Genomic DNA, 22,707 nt, shown 5'->3' with positions numbered 1-22,707 from the left:
ACAGCATCCATTCATGCATGCATGTTGCAGTAGACTACTAGTGGTACTCATTGCCATGGCAGAAAATGTCCCCGGCCAGAGCAACAATTCGTGCGAGGACGAGAGCATGCATTTGCCATTGCCACAGGAGGATCAAAAGGGAGCCATCGAGTGCTGGCTCAGCTCCCTGCTGCTGCCGCCCTCACTCTCACCTAGCAGCCTGCTGCCTCCTCTTTAGGGCACCGTGACATCATAAAGCTCTTGAAAACGATGCCCAGCAGCACAAGCCCCTCGGCGCACGCTCCACCACCAGAGGATTGATTCTCCAAAGCCGGCCAAAGGGGAAAAAGATCGACGCGTCGTCTCTGAACGTAATCATGCGTGTTTCCGTCGCCCTTTCATTGTTCAGCCTCTTTTACGAACTTGTAAGCCTCCAGACATTGGCAGATCAGTGCAGATCGGTGGCTTGGGATCCCTCCCTGATCCGGTAGCTTTTCTTTATCAAAGGCTCAAAGCCAAGGTTACCTAGCAGTAGTATCTTGGAGTCCTCGAAGTTGTCCGTGGCGTCAGTTCTCAAAGCTCCTTACTCCTACTATTTTTTGGAAATAACGGGAGGGGTGCAAAAGCCCCCTACTGATTATATATTAAGAAAAACAAAGATTAGAAAACAGTCTTTACAGAGGGGACTCAAGAAACAAAGAAAAAAAGAAAAAAATTCAAAAAATTACAAGAATCATCCAAAGAAGCTTATCCATTCTTTTTTTTAGAGAACAGGGAGACTCCCCGGCTTTTATAGAAAGCATATAAGGGTACATGAGTTTTACTGGGGATGCCATTTTTACATAAACGACTAGAAGCACAAAAAGCAAAAGGGCTAAAGCCAACACCAAAACGGGAAAAAACAGCCGAGCTAGAGAAAGTCTTCGTCAGGTGGTCGGCCCCTTAGCTGCAATAGGAACTCCTCGGTCCAGCTTCTGACTTGCCCCTCCAAATTCGCCAGTTTGTCTTGGTCTTCACTTCGCAGTCGCACCCTCCACCGCTGCAAAAATGCGTGAATTTTGAACAAGACGTCAGTAGGCGAGCGAGGGAACTTTCCTTCGATCGCTCTTTTGTTGCGAGTTGTCCACAACCCCCAGAGAACATATGCAAATAGGAATAGTTTTAGATTATAATCACAACACCCTAACGGAATCCAAGTGTCCAAGAAATCATTCAGACTTCTTGGCGCCCTATCCCAGGCAAGAGCATCTGTAAAACAAGCCCACACAAATCGGGCAACGCAGCAAGTGAAAAGGATGTGGTCTGTGGTTTTTGGGCATCCACAAATCCCACAAAGATGGCTGCCTTTCCACTTCCTCTTTTTCAGTTCCACCCCTGTTTGTAATCTGTTGTTGAAGGTCAACCACATAAAAACTTTGATTCTCATCGGTAGTCTGATGTCCCAGACTCTCCTGATCCTCTTGTTCACCACGCCCCTGTGAGTCATCCATCTGTACATGGACTTGGTCGAGTACTGGTTCGACTTTTCAAACATCCATTTCGGGGTATCCTCAGCCTCATTCAGTCGAATGTTGGCCACTAGCTGTAGTAGGTTCTCCCAATTTTGCATGTCTACCATGTTTAAAGTTGTTCTAAAGCTCATCTTCCATTCACCTTCCTCCACGCATTCATGAACTAAGCATGATTTCTTCTCGGCCTTTTCATAGAGCCCAGGAAAGGCTAGCCTTAGGGGAATATCCAAAATCCACACATCTTGCCAAAATCTGACACTCCTCCCGTTGTTAACTGAGAAAGTAACCCCCCCCCCCAGTTTATGTTGTGCTTGATCTTGTTTATCCCTTTCCAGAACTAGGATCCAAACCCCCCCTGCAGAGCATTATTGGTTTCCTTTGCAGGTATTTCGCTCTGAGTAATTGGCAGCACTTGTCATCTCTTGAGTTTTGCAGGAGCCTCCACACCCATTTGAGTAATAGTGATTCATTCATCACCCACGTGTTAATGATTCCTAGCCCACCAAAATCTTTTGGCAGGCAGACATTTTCCCACTTGATCATGTGATATTTGGCTCTATCACTGTCCCCCCTCCAAAAGAAAGAGCTCCTAATTGTGTCCATTGCTTTGTGAGTCCCCTCATGTAGCAGGTAGATACCCATCAGGTATGTAGGAATACTGCTCAGAGAGGAGTTAGTGAGTATAAGGTGCCCCCCAGAAGACAGATGCTTGCCTTTCCATGGTTGAAGTTTTTTCCTCATCTTGTCCACCATAGGTTTGGAAGCTGACACCCCCAAATTTTTTGCACTGATTGGGAAGCCAAGATATTTCAGCGGCATCTGACCAATCTTGCAGTTTAACGCATTAGCAATGTCTTGTGTCCTCTCCTCCGACATCCCACAAATGCAATCATCTCACTCTTGTGATAGTTTATCTTTAATCCAGACATCCATTCAAAGCAATACAAGAGGAATTTCAGATTTTTGATCGATTCTTGGTCATTATTAACCAAAATAATTGTGTCATCCGCGTATTGCAGGTGAGTAATGCCCCCTAGGACCAAATGTGGCACCAATCCTTTGATCAAGCCAGAGTTTTTTTTTGCCTTTTCTAGGATGTGGTCTAAAGCATCAACTGCTAGGTTAAAGAGTAGAGGGGACAATGGGTCCCCTTTGTCTCAGCCCTCTGTGTGTCTTAAAGTAGGGACCATTCTGTCCATTGATGTTGATGCAGACCCGCCCCCCTCTGACAGAGCTCATGATCCAATCTCTCAGTTTCTGGCAGAAGCCTTTGCTGGTCATCATTTCCTCTACAAAATCCCAGGAGATGCTGTCATATGCTTTCTCAAAAGTCGATTTTGAGTATCACCCCCTCCATTTTTTTAGTTTGGAGCTCATGCACTATTTCATGCAACATAACTGCTCCATTTAGTATATATCTGCCCTTTATGAAAGCTATTTGGCTTGGTGAAATTATTCTCCCAGCGATTTTAGCCAGTCTGTCCATGATTAATTTAGTGAAGATCTTAAAAAACTCACATTCAAAAGACATATGGGTATGAACTGCTTTACATTGTTTGCATACATCACCTTGGGAATCAGAGTGATCACCCCATAGTTAAGCCTGGCCAGGTCCAAGTTGCCTAGGTAGAAAGCGTTGATCATCCCCATAAGCTCCCCCTTAATCACATTCCAGCAGTGTTTGTAGAATGACACCCCAAAGCCATCAGGACTTGGTGCTGTATTTTCTTTCATATCAAAAACAGATTTCCTGACTTCTTCAGTGAAAGGCTTAGTCATTTCTTCATTGTCTGTTGTACTTAGCTTCCTTTCAGTAGGCTAAGCCTCAGTACTCAATCTCACTTTTCTCTATTGGCTTTTTCCAAACAGGTTCTTGTAGTAAGAGTATATCATGTCCCGAATCTTAGCTGGGTCTGTCACATTAGTGCCCTCATGTTCCAAGGAAAGGATATGTTTTTTCCTCCTTCTCCCATTGGCCAGCAGGTGAAAAAAAGGAGGTGTTAGAGTCACCTTCCATCACCATTCCCCCCCCTCCCCCCCTCTTTGCTGCCAATAGATTTCTTCAGCCTCCATCAGTTGTTCCAGTTCTTTCTCAGCTACCAATCTATCTTTGATTGCATCCCTGTATAAGTCCATATCATCTTCTCTATTGTCTATGTTCTGTATGATGGAAAGAAGGTTATTCTTCTTCCTTCTGTTTTCTCCCCTGAGATTATTGAGTCAATTCCCTGTATGCCATTGGAAAATAGAAATGATCCCTTACGTGCCATTAAAAATTACCACGTTCCTTATATGCCATCGTTTATAATTTTTCATCCCTTATGTACCACTGCCGTCAAAATCCAATGTTAACGCCGTTAAATTTTTTTTGTGCCGAGACATTTTTACCCTGCCCGGATCAAGAAGCAGCACCACAACGCTTACGATTAAAAAAACGGAGGCAACCCCATCCGGCCGATACCCCAAGGGCGGACGCCAGGAGTCCCGCGTCTAGGCTGGCGGAGTCTTCCGTCTTGAGTCGCTCGAGCTGGCCGGCGAGGTCGACCACGAAGCGGAGGTCCGCGAGGTCACGCTCCCCGAGGTAGGCGACGACGTCGGCGAGCCACTGCGCGGCGAGGCCGCAGTTGTCGGCGAGCAGCCGGAGCGCGGCCTCGAGCTGCGCAAGCACGACGAGGTACCTGGGAGGTCCCCGGCGAGCGAGCCACGCGCGAAGAGCGCGGCCTCGAGCCCGTGCACGGCGGCGAAGCGGGCGTCGCCCCTCCTGCTCAGCCCCGCCGACCGCCGTGGCCCTCGCCCCTCCTGCTGGCAGGGTGGCCGGGAGAGGAGCAGCAGCAAGACGGCGGCGGATCTAGGTTCGGGCGTCACATGATGGGGTGGGGCTTGACCCACCTCCGGCTTCCTGCCGCCCTGCTTCGCCCCCTCTTCCCGCTTCCTGCCACACTGCTGCGCTCCCCCCAACCGACTCCTGCCGCTGCGCCCCGCCCCTGCGCCCTGCTGCGGCTGCGCCGCCTCCCGCCCCTGAGCCCTGCTGCAGCAGCGCGTGGGGAGCGCGCCTGGCGCGGCGCGTGGCCGCGTGGCCGCCGGTGGAGCCACAAACTCGCGCGCACGAGGAACCGCAGCCGCCGTGCGTGCTCCAGGGCGCCGCTGTCGGCTGCCCACGGTGTCACAGCCGGCAGTGGGCTTTGCGCCGCCGCAGTCGTGCAGTCGCGCCGCCGGCCAGTAAAAAGCAGCGCCCGTTCAATCTTTCGAGCAAGGGAAGAGCGAGCAGAGCCAGAGAAGAGAGAGACTGAGAGAGTGAAAATGGGTCAGTGGGTCCTATGCAGTGGTGCTGCTTCTTGACCCAAGCAGGGCTAAAAATGTCCCAGCACAAAAAATTTGACGGCGTTAACATTGGATTTTGACGGCAGTGGCACGTAAGGGATGAAAAATTATAAACGATGGCATATAAGAAATGTGGTAATTTTCAATAGCACGTAAGGGATCATCTCTATTTTTCAATGGCATATAGAGAATTGACTCGAGATTATTCCCCCAACCTCTCAAAAAACTTCTGAGATTGCTTATACCTCCATGCCACTTATCCATAGAGTATGCATGTTCAGGCCACTTTCTTTTGCAGTCAGCCCATCTATCTTCAATCTCCTGTGAGAAATTAGCTTCAGAGCACCACTGTCTTTCAAAGAAAAATTGTCTCGCTTGCTGTTTTTTCAGGTCACCTGTATCTAACAGCAGAGGTGTATGATCAGACCCTATTCTGGTGAGAGAGGACAGAGTGGTTAAAGGGAATTTCTCCTCCCATTCAGTGCTGGCCAAGACTCAAGCTTATCCATTCTTCCAAAAAAAAGTTTGTGCTTGGTGCTGGCTCGATGCAAAAGCAAAGTCAGTTCTTTTCTGAAAGAATTTCGACATTGACTCATTGATGGCTGAATTCCTTGAAAAAACAGATCATTCCTGCTCCTACTAATTGCCTGCGTGGTGGTCCTTTTCGGCCATGCCCTACCCATCTTAGGTTCGTTCGCATTGATTCGTAGGACACCCCTTCCAGCTCACGCGTCCTTCCTCCCCTCCCCGGCCGCGCGATCAAAAGAAGAGCACACGAACCATACGAGCGATCGATCGATCCGAGGAACTGTCGGGACGCTTTGTTTGCGCACAGGCGCAGCGACGAGCTAGCAGCGTGCCAGGGCGGGAGCGAGAGCGCCCCCCCTCCCCCTGGGCATGCCCCCTCGCCGGCGCGTGCGGTGGGGGTCCGGCAAAGGGAGAACCGAATCTGCCAAGCACTGTAGGGGGCACTGGGGAGACGACACGCGGTGAAAAGCTAAGGTGGGTGAAGAGGGAGACCGGAGGGACATGGATGATTGCGGGTGGTCGCGTGCCGGGTACAAGGAACAGGCGAGCAGCCATGGCCTAGGCGTCTGGCCCGGGTCGGGACTCAAATAGGGTCTGTTTAAACCTCGTAAACGCAAAAAAATCGTCACATCGAATATTTCGACACATGTATGGAGTACTAAATGAAGTCTATTTACAAAACTTTTTGCATAGATAGTTTTAAATCGTGAGACGAATCTAATGAGACTGCTTAATCTATGATTTGCAACAGCAATGCTACAGTAACCATCCGCTAATTATTAATTAATCATGGATTAATTAGCATCATTAGATTCGTCTCGCGATTTACAACTCATCCGTGCAAAAAGTTTTGTAAATAGACTTCATTTAGTACTTCAAATTAGTAAGATTCCAATGAAAAATATTTTGCGCTGGAACTGTGCCTAGATAGTGCGAAGCTTTGCATGGCCACCGTGCAGCCTCAAGCAGGACGACTTCCTTTGTGGCCGGGACCCGGCAGCGCAGCAGCCTGCCAGCGGCGGGCCTCGCCTCTCTCTCATGGCCTCAACATGGGAGCATTCAAACGCGCAACTGTGTTTTCGTCGGCATCCCGTTGTTCGCGCCACGTGATGCTGCAGTCTGCTATTGGCAATGTTTATTAATTTGTGGCATCTCGAAAAGAGCCCTTTTTTGAATCCTACTCAGGTATTCAGGTCCTGGTCAATTTTTTTGATGCAGAGAACAAAAGGATCTCTCATTTCTGAAAGAGGTATTGTCCACACACACACCCCCGCGTTCCAAGAGGAACCACAACCAACGAGCTCAACTGGAGGCCCATCTGGTACCGTATGGCGGCCTAGGCCTGCCCACGCGGTAGAAGCCAGCTCAAGTCCAGCCTGAATTTCAAGTCACCAATTCACATCCTTCATTTTACAGCCATTCAACACAATTTAAGTACAGTCTGAAATTTTACATGCTGATAAAACTTCATCCAGTTACGCATTGCCAACACTTATGCTTCTAAATCCAATACTCCACCATGGCTGCGCACAGGCTGGCAAACTTATGCGTACAGCAGGCGTTGTGACCAGCCAGGGCAACTCAAGTAGGACCATGGAGGAAAGCCGATGAACTTGAGGGCAAGTCAAGTAAGACCAGGGAGGAAAGCCGATGAACTCGAATTCACAGAGGAAATGTCATCTTCATCAGTCTTTAAAAAAAAATAATGTCATCTTCATCATTGACTCCAGTTTCAGCAAATGGGCTAGCACATAGGTAGATGGCAGTCTAATGGCACAGCAGAAATATGTTCTTATATGATGCTATCATGTAACAAGCATATAGTTGCCAATCACTACGATGCAATGTACTCCCTTCGTTCCAAATTATAGGTCGTTTTGGTAAATTTAGATTCATAGATTTTGCTATGTATCTAGACATCTCGTATATGTAGGTGTATAGCAAAAGCTATGTATCTAGATTTGCCAAAACGACCTACATTTTGGAATGGAGGGAGTATTCAATAACTTAAAAGAGGTACATGGTAGCCCTCCTATAGCCCTATTCAGAGTCTAAGTTGGTGTCTAAGTAAAGAGAGCCCTGCGCTGATGGTTCCAAACTTTGTATAATCAAGTGCCCACGCTACAACCTCATAACAAGCTGCATACGTTTTTTTGCGTAGTGTGTCCTTCCCTATGAAAGCTGCATAACAATCTCACTTAAAAGAACAATGAACAAAGCAAGATGGTTAAGCACCTTTTGTTTGAGAAGGTTCAGCTCCAACCTTCCACTGGTCAAACTCGGTAATGCTCAACATAAACGAGCTTGCATTCCGATGCCCCCCTCCACCATATTCCTACAAGCAAGCAGGATCAAACATCAAACCTCTGTATGATAGAATCAATTTTGAGTCTTCTTTCACGAGCTAAGTGAGGTCCTAGAAACCTCATAAGGGAACCGATGTACCTGAGAGATTGAAGTGGTGTCTTCTTGTTCTAAACTTCTTAGACTTATTTTCAGCATCTGGTCATTATTCAACTCAGGGACTTTGTATACAACAGCCCCAATACCTCTGCAAAAAAGGGCACAGCTCACATAATGACAATGGTGTGGTTAAGTGCAAATGCACATTTCAAGTGTCTCTGGATACATATTGACAGAAGGAAACAAAAAAAAAAAATCTTGCCTCAGATTCAAATTACGGCTTTTGCTAGCTAGTTGATGTCCAAGCTCGCTTCTCAAATTTGAAATAGAATCGGCATCAACAGCCTAATGAACCATACAAGGCAAAACTATATTAGTAAACAAGTATACCTGTGAATACAACAGTAGAAAAAGAAATACAATAAACGTTTTTATGTTAGACCTCTAGCATGGAATTACAAAGAGCATGAATAAAACAAAAGGTCACTAAAAGCTGAACTATGTGAACAAACAGAGTATGAAAAGCAATCAGTGTAAGGACAGCAGAATTACCAGACAATTCCCAAACTGGCCACATCCCAGTGAAATTTCATACGACTTCCCTAGGCAATCGTCTATTAATCTTTGTTTCTCAAACAATGTCACTTGTCCGCGGGAAATGACATGCTCAGGATCCAACTCCAACAACTGTCACAAGCAGGGTATTGTGAAGTAAAATTAGAAGCAGAAGATGACCATGCGTCTGATGGCCAAATGACAGATCTACCGTTATCATGGTAGTGGCACCAGAAAATAGCACAGAGCTACACTGTATTGGAAATATTTTTCTGAATTTCTTTATAACATTGTGGTGCAATTGATAATTTAAACAAATTTTCCATTGATTAGAGAAGATTTGAGATGACCAGATGAATATTGTTCAACTAATACCAATAACTGTGAAATCAATATTTTTGATGAATGCAGTGGAAAATGATTATAGTGATTAGTTAAGCAACTGTTTCATTTAGATGCAGCTGACTCTTTGAGATGATAATCATGCCAACTTCAACAAATCAATAATTCAGGTGTGAAACAGCATCATGTGATGTAAGGAGCAACTTCTTTTTGGTGATGCAGGAATCACTGTAGCAGCAAAGGACTAACATAAGGCAGGTCATTACCTGATCAAACAATTTACTGTTTGCATTGACGTTGAATTCAATATCCAGATCTTTTAGTCCACTGCTGAAGGCCTTGCTGTTTGGAATTTTCCATCTCCACAAATCCCCATCTTCAATAAACTTGAAAAGCTTGTGCACTGTTTCAACCTTGTTGTCCGGTACGTATTTGATCTCAGCTACATCTTTATCACTTTCACTACCCCATAAAATGCTAGCTTCTGTCAAGAGCTTGTTTCTAAAGAAGTCAAATGCAATTGTTGCTCCACTACGCTGCATATCTATCACCTTGGTCACATTTTGCCCCAGTGTGGAATTCCCACACAAACTCTCAAAAGCAGTCTTATGATGGTCTAGAATTGTTACTCTGAATAGGATAAGCATTTAAGGGTCAACAATATTCAAACAAACAGGGGTTGCAAGAATAGTAAGTACAAAAATGACTGAATACATAAGTTCAACAGCTTCAAATGACTGCAATGTGTATACAATGAACTAGATAGAAACCTTTAAGTTTTTGAGTGATGAATTTCATGGAACAGAATATGGCATAAGGTAACCATGGTTGGGTTACATGCCGTAGACATGACATTGGGCGAACCTTCATATGCATTAAAGAAAATGAGAACAGCGAGGAGGAGATGTGCATTGTTTTTCAAGAAGAATAAGGATTTGAAACCACAGTGCAGTGACCAGAAAACTGTATCTACAATTGACCTACAGTAGCTTTGAACATTTTTACCCGAACCGAGTTTAGTTGTGTGATTTTATCAAGATTATGACATTACCTCCCTTAACAAAATAAGAACTGAGAACAGATGTGAGTTTATTATAATCGCTTACATAAATCAATTCGAACTCCCTGCCCTTAGTACCTAACTTTGCACCAGATTCCAACTAACAAAATCCACAAAAACCACAGGACTACCTAAAAAAACAAAGAATTTCAGATATGTAAACTGACTGCAAATGATTACATACCTTTCAACCTTAGGGGCTATATCTTCGACAAAACCAGGAGGTCCCACAAAATCAAGAAGGTAAACATCTTCTATTTCATCCAATGGAAGTGAATCACTCCTGGAAAGCAGATAGTAAAAAAATGGTGTCATAGCAGGACACTAGAACAAAAGCATCAGCATAAGAGATTGTTTCACTAAGATAAACATCCCACAGAAGTACCAGAAGAGGTACTGTGAATTTCATGATTTAACGAAGTCCAACAGAGGTAGCTCCATCTAGCTCTGATTATGATATACTTAGCCCAGAACTCCAGATTGAACCCTCCCCCTGTCATGTGGGGGCGTACGTACAGGCGCCGCCGTGGCATACGCCGCGCCACAGAACGCGCTGCGCACACGCAGGAGGAGGCCACCGCGAGTGGCTAAGTTCGGAAAGAGAGATTAGTTTCTATTTTCAGTCCTTAACCTTGTGTTTGGTTGCGGGATCAATGGGTTGGGTTGGATCCAACCCGGATTTTGGGGACGGAGCCGACCCATTCATTGTTTGGTTGCACTTCTGATTTTGGGGACGGAGTGAACCCATTCCATGTTTGGTTGAAGGAATTGGGAATACGGGTTGGATGACATGATAACACCGTTAACGAGGGTCCCACTCGCCACCAATAGACCCCACCTGTCAACCTCTCATCTTTTTCTTTTTATTTTTTCTCTCCCTTATCTTCTTCCGCGCAGCTCGCCCCGCCGGACCCCGCCGCCAGCCGCGCCCGGCCCCCCGCCACCGGCCAGCCCCTCGCCGCCGGCCTCCTCGCGGGCGGCGGACGGACGCGGGATCCCGAGGACTCTCGATCCAATCTCAGAGGCTCCAGACCGGCCGCTGCCCGCCCCCTGTCGGCGCATCCCGGCCTTCTCGCCGCCGGCACCTGACCCGCGGCCTCCCGCGCGGCTCCGGGCGCGGGCGAGCGGGGCCCCTGCCGCAGCAGGTCGCGGGGCCCCCGGCCGCGGCAGGCGCAGCTCGCGGGAGCGCTTGTGGGCGAGCTCCGCCCTGGCGGCTCCTTCCATCCCGGCGCAAGCTCCTCCCGTCCCGGCCGTGACATCCATTCCGGCCGCGAGCGAGCTCCCGAACGCATGGAGAAAAGGGGAGCGAAATGGAGACGACGAACGGAGGTGTGCGCGAGGGACGGAACCCAGCTGGGTTCGCTCCGTCCGCCACTTTTCGGAGGACGGAGCCAACCCACATCTGGGCGGAATATTCCCTCCTGGAGCCAACCCAACCCTCCCATCTTCCATCCAAACAGCCGCGAGGACGGGTCCGCTCCGACCCTGCTCGCTCCGCTCTCCAACCAAACACACGGTAAGTTTAGGAGTGGTTGGTTAGGATTCTAGACCATATATTCCTGTAACCGCACATTGAGAAGATCAAGCAAGATTATTATCCCAATCCTCCCGTCTCTCTCTCTCTCCCAACAAGCCAACGTCAGAGGGGCAAAACCTCGCCAGCGACGATGGACCGTGGTTACGAACTCCGTAGCCAAGGGCCAGCTACCCTAGGTCCCAACGCCCTTGACACCCCCTAACAACACAAGTCCAATAGTCTGAAGCAGAGCTTTAAAATGCCTAAACTCAGTTGCAAATCAAACTCGCATCAGACGATCACTGTGTTATGTGCACGTGTTCAACATTCTATCTAGCACCGTTCACAATCAGATTACCACACATTTGGAGATCGGAACCAACGAATCGAAGGTCCGCAGTTATAGTCAGACACTTGCAATAGGGTAAAGCCTTGTCCGAATCTACAGCGCTGCAGGAGTGAACCCCTGAAACTGGGGTACTTCCCAGCAGATCCTGACGTGTGCATTGGGGTTGCTCCGGAGCGGAAGAGGAGGGGAACAGTTCGGCGGAGCTACCGGATGGGGTCGTAGACAGTGTTGGGGAAGAAGCGGACGGGGCGGGCGGCGGCGGAGAAGTAGAGGTGGGCGGCGAGCGCGGCGAACGCGCCGTCCGGGCACGGGTAGTGGTAGAGCACCGCCGAGACCTTCCGCGCGGCGCCGGCGCAGGCCATGCGATCGATATCGCGCGGCGGAGCACGGGCGCCGGGCACGCCGCACGGTTCGGAGGGTTGGGCTCGCGTTAGTGTGTTTTCGCGGCGCCGCGCGTGGCAGGCGAACGCGGTGATCTGGTTGGCTCCAAGGAGCGCGATGAGGTTTTTGGCAGCGACGAGCCGAGGACGGCGGCGAGCGAGAGTTCTGGTCCAATCCGACCAATCTTTCAACTGGTTCTTAACCCTGCACTCAAATTTTGTAACAGGAGTTTTTCAATAAAAATGTAACAGGTTCCCGTACGATAAAATTAGCTGTTGGCCATCTAAGCCTGATAACATTTTTCAGTTTGACGATTGATTAGTTTTTCTTATGGGAGCTAAAATTAGTTTGACGATGATAACATCTAAGCCTGATAAATGTTGTCATCACACACAATATCCAACATTCCAATTTCCAAGTTTCCAACGAAGCCCGCGGACTCACACCCACCCGCGGATTTCGGGGGGATGGTTTTGGTGGACCACTAGCAAGCAATCCCACAAAACAAAAGTGCCACGTCAACGATCCTCCCCAACCCCAGGTCACGAGTCCCTCACCATCAGATCACATCCAACGCCTAAAAACCTCACTCCACGAATCGACCCGTCCACCTCAGCGATCCGCGGCAACAGCACCAGAGCCCATCCCACCCTCCAACCTCGATCCGACGTCCCAAACGCACCCGTCCACCAAAACCATCCCCCCGAAATCCTCCCCTCCCGCCCAAACCCCCACGCGAAATTTCCCCATCTCCCTCGTGCACCCCTCCCAAATCCTCCCCTATAAATCCCACCCCAAATCCGCCGCTCCACCGCACCAGGCCGCCATCCACCGCCAGCCAATTCGAAAACTCCGCCAAATCTCTCGCAGCAGCAGAGTCTTCTCCCTCTCCGTCGTCGGCGATGTCTGGGCGCGGCAAGGGCGGCAAGGGGCTGGGCAAGGGCGGCGCCAAGCGCCACCGCAAGGTGCTCCGCGACAACATCCAGGGCATCACCAAGCCGGCGATCCGGAGGCTGGCGAGGAGGGGCGGCGTGAAGCGCATCTCCGGGCTCATCTACGAGGAGACCCGCGGCGTGCTCAAGATCTTCCTCGAGAACGTCATCCGCGACGCCGTCACCTACACGGAGCACGCCCGCCGCAAGACCGTCACCGCCATGGACGTCGTCTACGCGCTCAAGCGCCAGGGCCGCACCCTCTACGGATTCGGCGGCTGAGCGCATCCGCTCCCTCGTCTGCAGCTGCTGGCGGTAGTGCTTGCTTGCTTGTTCGTTTGGGTTACCCGTGCTGGGCGTTCCGTTTGGTGATGTAGAGATACTCTCAGATTCGTATCTGTGCTGTCTTTTGTTCTTAGTAGGTGGATGTGAAGTACGGGTCTCGAAATTCCAACTGCCAGTTGTATCTCAGTTCCGTTTCCTTTGCAGCAATGAAATGTTAACCCCGATCTGCTACCAATTGCCGTGGTTCTTTTGGCACAAGTGATTTTAAGAGGTGCCGTGACGTTTTATTTTGTTTCCATTAGCGCGGTTACTCTTTTCTGCAATTCTGTATGGTGCTAATGCTCTAGAATGTGGATGTTTATCTGGGGAATCTGCAGCTGATGTGTAGCACAGTAGTTTCAATCTCCTGTCACGGATGGGCAGCACCTGTTCTGTGACACCTTGAATTCTCATTTGGTTTTAATTCCTGTGCAATCTGCAGTTAATTAAGGTCTTGCATTTCCCATGTTTCTTCAGACATTTGCGATTTTAGAGATTTCATCCTTGAACGTTTGATTTTTTTCGTTTTCTTCAAACCTGGTTCAGTTTCTACAGGCAATTGAATGACGCAGGATGCTATAGACTGTAACTGGCCTCGATTCTTGAGTAGCAGCAGCATTTCTGACCTGTGTTGCAGTCTCTTCTTTTGGTACTTGCTTAGAAGGAAATAGACAGGCCAACAGGAAGGTGCAAAAGAAGTGGTGCTTGACAGAAGAGGTTGATCATTTTCTATCAATACTCTTGCACATTTCATGATCCATGCTGCTGATTTTTGGGCTTTGTGTGTGAGGGCGCCCGTATGTAATCAAACAGTTTTTCTAGGCACTCCTAATACTTGGTAGGCAGACACGATTTCCATGTGAGCTTACTGCTTACACAATTCTCGATATTTAGGTGTATCACCTTTTAATTTTGATAGCTCATCTTTTGCAAGGATCTGAAAGGAATATGATTCGTCACATTACGTGAGATTCGACCTTCCATGAAATGCATGGTCAGAATGCATACAAAAGAGCAAGTATGATTTACCTCATGAAAATCGAGTTCTTTCCAGGGCAGTATATGACCTTCAGAGTAGTTGCAAGTTTCAGTGCATCCCAATGCTCACAATTAAAGCCGCAGCCCTGAGACACACCCTTGACGTAACCAACATTTCGCACGGATGATAATGATTCTTCTCAGCGGCATCACAATCAAACAAGGCGCCGGCTGTTACAGCAATATGCTCATCGACCTTGATTCAAAGAGCAATGCTTCATATGAAAATTGCAAAGGATGTTTAAATTAGAACCAAGATTTGGGGCAATTCAGTTTCCCTTTATTTTGTCATCGACGAACATGAAACTGTGCTTCATTTTTGCCGGAAAGTTTTCCTTTGGACTCTTGGGCATTAACTATTTGCAGGTCAGCTCGATCCAGAAGAAGAAATCTACAAGTCACTAGAGATCAATATTCAGAAGACTGAAAGACTGAAGGACTGAGTCTCCACAATATCTGATGGAAGTGCGTTGTATCTTATTTCTGTGACAGATGCCAGGTTTGTTTCCTCATCTCCTTGGACATTATCTGTCTGCATAGTTTGGTGAGATGTGGACTGTAAGTTGTATTAGAATGGGTGGGCAGCCATGGGTCGAACGGAACGCTTGTTATTTGATCAGCTCTGAATTCCAGCTGTCGTAATACCGGAGTACCTTCTCTGATGAATTGCCAAGTCATACATTTCTTCAGAAATTTGAAAAGGGATATTGTGTAATAAGTGCTTTTATACTGTGTATAAAGAGCATCCAATAATAAACGAACATTTTACATTTTTAATCATAACTAATTGAATCCGAAAGCATCCAATGCTTGGATCAGGTGTAAACTGGTGCCATCCAATGTTCAGATTTCCAACTCTCTTCAGCTCGGTGTGGCAGAATGAAATTCGATCAGATTAGTATCAGCTTCAATTCTCATACGCCAATGCACCATGCACTTTTTAACTTGCATCCGAATACTGCAAAGATAAAAAAAAAAGTTGCATGCACTGTGATGTCTGTCGCCCTTCATCTGAGCTTGCACTGCAGCTTGGAACGACAGAAAACAGCGCAACGCATTCGGCTTCTGGAGCATCTCCAGTCCTGCGTCCGCCGCGGCGGAGGATCGCCGGAGGGCCGCTGCCGCGATTCACCGTTTCAGTTTATTCTGTTAGGGTGTGTTTGGTTGGTGGGTGTGTTTGGTTGGTGGGATGAGGTAGAATGGAGCCACTCCATTCCAATTTCTATAAAATTTGGTTGATGGACATTAGGGATGGAGCCGTCCAAGTAGGAATATTTCTACTAGATGCTGCACCGCGCGGTTCCTTCATTTCGGTCGAATGCAGCGGCTCCGGGCTCGTCTCGCTCCTCCCCCGGCCGTCGTTATCCGTTCAGTCACCGCTTCCTCCTCCATTCTCACCGCTCCCCCTCCCTTTTCCCATCTGCGCGCCATCCTCCATCTCTTCCTGCGCGCGCCATTCTTTCCGGCACGGGGAACTGGTAGTCTTCCCGTCGCCGCCACCCTTCTCTTCCCCCGACCCCTCACAGCACTGTTGCCCCCCTTCCCTTCCTCGCTAGAGTTGCAGGCCCCCTTCACCTCTTCCCGCGTGAGGAGCACGACGCCGGGCGCTGGCAGCCCCCCTCCCCTTCCGCGCGCGAGGAGCACGCTACCTCGCGGGTTGCGGCTGGGCGCCGCTGTAAGGATCACCGGGGTGTCCGACCCTAGAGGGGGAGGGGGTGAATAGGGTCGCTAATCGCTTTTCTATCCTAGGGCTCAATCTAATTGCATAAGATAAACCTAACACGTCCTACACATGCTAGTTATGACTAAGGTTTATCTATACAACTCTCTACTTACCCCTAAAAACTTGCAACCTATAGCCAATCCTAATCAAACTAACTATGAAAGTAAAGGCACACAAGAAAGAGTAAATGCGGAAACGTAATAAGGTAAGTAAAGAGGTAAGTGCAAGAGGGATGCAAACTCCCGAGTAGACACGGTCATGTAACGTGGTTCGGCACAAACGCCTACGTCCACGGGACACCGAGGCTCTTCCGATCACCGTCTTGCACTACGCCACCAAGGCGATGCCGGCAAGCAAAGGCAAGTGCACACAAGACACCGAGTCTAGTGCACCGCCACCGTCTCTCTCGGTCACCCGGCCGAAATCCACTACGGAGCTTCTCCACCAAGGAGGGGGCCTCCTCTTCCCCCGCACAAAGTGTCGTTGCCACTCCACACCAAGACGGAGGGTCACACGACGGATCACAAGTTGCTTGCCACAGCAAGACTTCTCTCAAGGGAGCTCTCGCAAGAACTAATCCCTAAACAAGCACTAAGCACTCTCACAAGTGTGCTTAAGCCTATATGATGTACAATGAAGCTCTATGGTGGTTGGAGATGTTCTTGGGTGTGTTTGGGATGTTCAGCAACTCCAGCACGCTTCAAATGGCCGGGGTGAGGCGTATATATAGGCCACCAAGTCTTGTAGCCGTTGCTCCAACGGTCAGCTGAAAATCTGCTACCACCGGAAGAACCGATGCCTCTTGGCAGGGTAGCGTCGGTTCATCCGGTCACTCACAACATGAAGTAGCCGTTGAAGTCCTGACAGCTGACGCAGAGACCACCGGTTGAACCGATGCTTTGCACCGATGCTTCACCGGTTCAACCGGTGCTGAAGGAATCTTCTCCTGGACGCTGACGTCATTACACCGGTGGTATGCACCGATGCACCGTCGGTTGAACCGGTGCTGAAGAAACTTCTTCTGGGCACTTGACATCATCTCTGGTACAAAGGACGGCCATTGCACCGATGCCCTATTCTGGACCGTCGGTTCAACCGGTGCCTATAGGCTGACTTGGCTTCGATTCCCTTCTGCACCAAAGTATCAAGGCGTCGGTTCTTCCGACTACCATCGGATGCTCCGATGCCCTGGCGTCGGTTCTTCCGGTGCTCCTGAATCGAAGAGCTTTGCTCCCGTAGGGGCAGTCCATCGGGCCTTACTACGCCTATCTTCTCTTTCTCTTTGTCATCACTTGAACCTAAAAGCCTGAGAATGATCATCTTAACAATCATATTAGTCCAAGTGTTGTGTTGTCATTCGATCACCAAAATCACTCGAAATGGCATCAATGGTGCCATGTTCGTTACAGCCGCCGCCGGGCACTGCCGGCTCCACCCCTTCATCATTTTCCTCTAACCATGTCTTGCCTCCGCACCTCTCTCCTCTGTCCATCCCTTTCTTTTCCTGCCGCCGCCAGTCACCCACAGAGCTCCAAGCTGTTGCCGCACGCAGGTCCAGGTGAGGAAAATTGGTCCCCGTGGCCTTCTCCTACCATCCCCTCCTCTGCACAGTTGGTAATGCCCATCTTCTCTTGTTTCTTGCAGATCGAAGCCTCTATCCTCAGCTCGATTTGACAACAGTAAGGAATTGCAGCACATCCTCTTCTCCACCTTTCAAGGAATTGCAGCACATCCTCAGCTCTGTTGCTTGCTGATAAATTGATTATGATTTTTTTGTTTTGTTATTTAGATGGACCAAAGAAACAAGCTTTTAATATATATATATATATATATATATATATATATAGGGCAGCACTATTTGGTCCCCGGGTTCCAAATAGGCATTTGGTCCCCAGCATCCAATCTCCACCGAGGAGAACGAGCCCTCGAGCCGTCCACATGGAGCCGGTCCCGACCCCTCCCCCCTACCCCGAGCCGAAAAGGCTCCTCAGTCCGCGCTCCCTCCGGCCACGATTCGCTGCGGCAGTTCGTGGACTCCGCTTGTCCAGTTTCACCGGTAACACACGAACTTTTTTTTTCATGCGAACCTAGTTTTCCACACGTTTTATCCCCACATTTGTTTTGCACGCACGCCTGATTCCCTGAAAACCTTGAAAACTACAGAGTTTTGCATTCGCGCACAAGGCATTCCCAAGTGAATCTTTGTAAACTGTTTATTACTTGTGTGCTGGTGCTGAGCTCAACAAATTAAGTATTTTATTCCCATTCCATAGAGCAGTGCAGGTACTATATTTTCAATCATGTCATACGTATTTTGCAAATAGATTTGTTGCCAGATGAGTCAAGGAACACAAATTGAACAATAAATCTAATTTATTCTCTGTCTGTCTCAAGGTCCATCTTGTCCATTGTAGTCTTTCAGCTAGCTTCCAATCTCGTACACATTGGCATTTGTAGACTAAGTCGTTTTCAGAAGAAAACAAAATGCTGAATGTGTACACCAAAATGATACAGTGTTTATCCTCGTAGTCAGAGACATATCATGCTGAGCTCGCTGCAATCTAAGCCCGTGTATTCACTCTTGCAGTTTCCTTCTGACCTCATCTTAGCCACTGCCTGCAATAGGAACACTATAACAGTAGAACATTTCACACATATGTCATATGTGAATAGAAAAATGAACTATATGGAACATATCTTGGAGTTTGTTTCTTCATCACAAATAATGACATACATAGATGCAAAAATGTAGCTACATTCTAAAATGGAGTGAACCATAAAAACCAGTCTCAAATATTCCCATGTGAATGGAGCAGATGACCACAGCTCAGATCAAAGCATACTTTGTAGGCAAAGATTCAGTAGGATGATAACACATCTAATGTTTAGAAATAAGGAGTCCTTAATTAAAGTACAAATAAGCCATATGATCAAGTATTCAGTGGTACTAGCTGCTGATCGAAAAATACATTACGGGGAACAAATCAGTATTGTCCAATAAAATAAGTTTGCCTATAAGAACCACACAAGCAGTAGTAGGCTAGAAGAACCACACAAACAATAGCAGGCTAGAAGGTAATGTACGACAACCACAATGATTGCAGTAATAATTTATCAATTGTCCAATAAAAATATGTTGAACTAACAATCAATAAATTCAGAAAAATTAGCCTAATAATTTGCTAGTTGATTTAGCAAAGGGATGTTGACGGTGATCTACAACCACCGATAGAAGTTGAAATCAGGAGTTAATAGCAAACATTCACAAAATGTCCATTGCTCTGAAGAATTTTGTTTGTGTGATTCAGACATATGAGATAATCTGTAAACTGCGAGTTGATACAAAAAATGCTTGATACATCAAGTCGAGGGAGTAACAATTTTTTTTTCACAATGTAGAGACGCACACAACTTAAGCAGATCAGCTAATCAGATCAGCATCTTTTGGTTGATGCCTATCAGATAGTAACAACTAAGAAGTATGCACATATGAACAATTACATATCTGGACAAAAACAAGATGCATATCTTAATTCTTAAACAGGAACTCATCTAGTTATATTCACAAATAAAAGTCATCAATTTGTTTATAAGAAATTAAAGCTCTAGTTATCTGAACAGGTATCTCTCGGCCAACAAATAAACATCTGTCTATGAAGAACAAGTATCATTCAGCCAACAAACTATGGATTCGACACTTTCTAGTCCACCCTTTACTCCAAACTGTAATTAGTAATAAAAAAATACCAAGAAAACAACAGTTTGCTGGATCGTCTCATGCAAGAGACGAAACAAATGAACATGAGCTAAAGTATAGTCTGATAACAATGGGAAACCAGATAGAAATCTACCTCAGCGCCTGGAAGTTAGCAAGAAGATATCATGTGGCCAGAATCTTGATGGAGGTGCTCTGCACGCGGCGTTCCCGTGGGAGCTGGACAGGTCTGGGCTTCACGACACATCTTCGGGCACCTGCTCATCTCCTGCAACTTGTTGGTTGGGGATAGGCGTCAACTACTGAATGTTACCATCATCCTGCAGAGACAACATAAATCCCATGTGTGTGAGCAGATTGGAAGAAATCCCATATGCGACTACGAGATTACAATAATTTATGGCCAACAATGCAGGAAATCAATCAAAATCAACAGAAATACAGCAGCGCAGCGGAGACAGGGTGGCTGAGGGCGGGTGAGTCGAGGATGCGGCGCAGCGGAGACAGGGTACCACCGTGGAGGGCAACGGCACCCGGCGCAGCAGCTCGCCGGAGCAGCACAGGACGAAGAATCGACGTGTTGACCAAAGAGTTGAGGGCGCAGGGGCTCGCCGTAGGAGAAAAGAAGAGCACCGCCTGACCAAAGAATCGACGGCGGGAGGACGAGTCGCGAGGAATTGAGGAGAAGGCGCTGCAGCTCGCCGGGGCGGCACGGGAGCCGGCGGCGCAGGGAGTCGGGGAGGCCGGCGGTGCAGGGACGGGCGGGCACCGGCAGCGCGGGAGGGCATTAGAGTGGGCGGCGCAGGGCGGCACGGCAGCCGGCGGCGCAGAGCCTGGCCGGGACGACAAGGATTAGGCGTCCGCTTGACCAAAGAATCGACGGCGGGGGCCCGAGTCGCGAGGAATTGGGGAGCAGCCGCTGCAGCTCGCCGGGGCGGCACGGGATCCGGCGGTGTAGGGCGTGACGGGATCCGGCGGCGCAGCAGAGGATGGGGGCGGGTGGCGCGGGTCGGAGGGGAGCCGGCGGCGCACGATCTGTGACGAGCTGGAAGAAAAAAAAACCGTCAGCAGGAGGGAACCGCCGAGGACAGAAAACTAGACCGGGGGAGGTGGGCTCGGGAGGGAGACGCCGGCGGTGAACTCGGGATGGCGACGCCGGCAGTGAACTCGAGATGGCGACGCGACGAAATGCTCCCGGCCTCGCGAAGCAATTGGAGCAGCGGGGTCGATGGGGGAGCTGCGGAGCGGCATGTCAGGAGGAGGAGCTGGTAACCGCCGGGAGGTGGGGGAGGTGGCGGTGGTGGCGGGCGGCTGAAGCGCCCCGATCCGAAGATCAAGGCTAAACCATGTATTAATTACCGAATAAGGTCTCCGGCATAATACATGTTACATCAAGTGGAGTCCAGAGTCATACAGAGCTTTATTTAACACGTACATGAGGAGTAAAGTGACAACACAAAACTACACAGAACAACCATAGGATAACAACTAGCATAGCGACATGCAGGACTAGCTCTTCATCCATTACGGCTCCACTCGATCAGCTTGGGTGCGGACACGATCTACTCGTAGTCTTCTGGCACAAAGTCAGGATCCTCTGGAGAAAAATCAACAGGGGTGAGTACAAAAGTACTCAGCAAGCTCCACCTCACCCTATGGGAGGGGACTGACATGCACGACACATAATAAGCACATTCTACTAACAATGCAACTAATGGTATGCAACTCTTCCCGACACAACTCACAATAGGTAGCTCACTAGTTGTCAGGACCACACCGTAGCCTGTCCATACCGTGGACACGGACCATTCGAATGGATTATACACTCTGCAGAGGTCGTACACTGTACCCACACGCTCGGCTGCCCGAACGGACAACCGACATAGCCGACACCCAGCCGTGGCTCAACCCCGACTAGTCGCCCCCAAACCCTCGGGTCTGGACCAATCCAGATCTCACCCCAAAACATATCCACCTCGGACGACTACCAGGTTAGCCAGTGGGATTAGGCTAGGGTTTGCCCATACAAACTCATGTGGTCGTACTGAAAGTAAGCTAGGTGAGATGTCAAAACAACTCGGTCCTTATGGTTCACCAGGGCAGCAATCATCCCTCAACATATCAACTCGAGCCTACCACCACGGTAGCACTCACCTGCCAGTCTACCACCACGGTAGCGCCGGCTCCAGCATACCCAGCTGCCCTAGCCTCATCCAAAACCCTTCATATCCTAGTCTCAACTCTGGATATGCATAACTACTCATATGAATGTATGAGCACACTCAATCACTCAAGTACTGGTATATGTAATCGATCCTAGACCCAGGCTACAGCTAAACGTCCTCACATGGATGCAACCGCTCACGTAGGGGTCGATGAAACTTGCCTTCGCTTTCGTACGCGTCGGCGGCGGCGGCTTCCTGCTCGTGGTACGGGTCTTCTGGCTCCTTGGAAGGCTCCTCCTCGGTCACTCCGTGATCTACGGGCGAGAACGGCACAACCGGCAAACAAACACAAGCAAGCAATAATCTCAAATGGAGATGAAAATAGGAGGAAAAAGAGTTACGTGAAAAGGAGTTGATATGAAGGAGATTTTGAGTTTACAGTATTGATTGGTAGAATGATTTGGATTAAGTGCTCACGGCCTGGGGTGTTTTGGGCCTTTATTAGTGGAGTTAATGGTCGGGGGAGCTGCCTGCCATCTCACCTTGGCGTGGAACAGCTCGAGGAAGAGGATCAATTATTGGAGTTTCGTTTCGTGAGTGAGCTGGGCTCAGGAGGAGTGGTTCAGCTGGTGGAGCGAAGCGGCTCGGTGCGCTTGGGCTGGTGACGGGGCTCGTCACGGCCTTGCTCCTTTTATAGGCGAGGAGAGCAGCAGCGGCGTTGTGCAAGGATGGGCGACGGCGTGGGCTGCGGCAGCTTGTCGTCAACGCGAACAGTGGCAGCACTGAAGGCGCGAGCGCCGAGGCGGCAAAGCCGGCGAGGGCGCTGCAGCAGCGTGGGCGAGGTGGGGACGTGGGGGTGGGCGGC

General features: G+C 48.8%; 2 protein-coding genes and 1 long non-coding RNA gene across 3 annotated transcripts; 1 reads left to right on the top strand and 2 right to left on the bottom strand.

Annotated features, from left to right (window-relative positions):
- Window positions 1–779: 779 nt before the first annotated feature.
- LOC120712794 lies at window positions 780–12,074 on the bottom strand. The gene is made up of 8 exons (XM_039998678.1): window positions 11,772–12,074; window positions 9,884–9,982; window positions 8,906–9,269; window positions 8,295–8,429; window positions 8,005–8,087; window positions 7,785–7,890; window positions 7,575–7,674; window positions 780–1,018 (listed from the first exon to the last, which is right to left on the bottom strand). The coding sequence occupies exons 1-8, from the start codon at window positions 11,924–11,926 to the stop codon at window positions 993–995; spliced, it is 1,068 nt and encodes a 355-aa protein (XP_039854612.1). The 5' UTR covers window positions 11,927–12,074; the 3' UTR covers window positions 780–992.
- Window positions 12,075–12,745: 671 nt separating this feature from the next.
- On the top strand, window positions 12,746–13,452 carry LOC120712784 (histone H4). Its single transcript, XM_039998667.1, has one exon. It carries the CDS (start codon window positions 12,848–12,850, stop codon window positions 13,157–13,159), a length of 312 nt encoding a protein of 103 aa, XP_039854601.1. The 5' UTR covers window positions 12,746–12,847; the 3' UTR covers window positions 13,160–13,452.
- A 4,744-nt stretch (window positions 13,453–18,196) lies between these two features.
- On the bottom strand, window positions 18,197–20,983 carry LOC120657526. Its single transcript, XR_005668225.1, has 3 exons — window positions 20,779–20,983; window positions 19,814–19,997; window positions 18,197–18,592 (listed from the first exon to the last, which is right to left on the bottom strand). It is a non-coding gene; the product is annotated as an uncharacterized LOC120657526 (long non-coding RNA).
- Window positions 20,984–22,707: the final 1,724 nt, after the last annotated feature.

This window comes from Panicum virgatum, chromosome 1K (genome assembly GCF_016808335.1).
Source record: "Panicum virgatum strain AP13 chromosome 1K, P.virgatum_v5, whole genome shotgun sequence".
Lineage (NCBI taxonomy): Eukaryota > Viridiplantae > Streptophyta > Magnoliopsida > Poales > Poaceae > Panicum > Panicum virgatum.
Note: the sequence above shows the minus strand (reverse complement) of the source record. Positions and strands in the feature narration are given on the sequence as shown.

Coding starts and splice junctions, on each gene's coding strand:
- LOC120712794 (XM_039998678.1), bottom strand. CDS start 11,926: ATGGCCTGCGCCGGCGCCGCGCGGAAGGTCTCGGCGGTGCTCTACCAC. Junction 9,270..9,883: donor ATAGCCCCTAAGGTTGAAAG/GTATGTAATCAT, acceptor TATCCTATTCAG/AGTAACAATTCTAGACCATC. Junction 8,430..8,905: donor ACAGTAAATTGTTTGATCAG/GTAATGACCTGC, acceptor TGCTTGTGACAG/TTGTTGGAGTTGGATCCTGA.
- LOC120712784 (XM_039998667.1), top strand. CDS start 12,848: ATGTCTGGGCGCGGCAAGGGCGGCAAGGGGCTGGGCAAGGGCGGCGCC.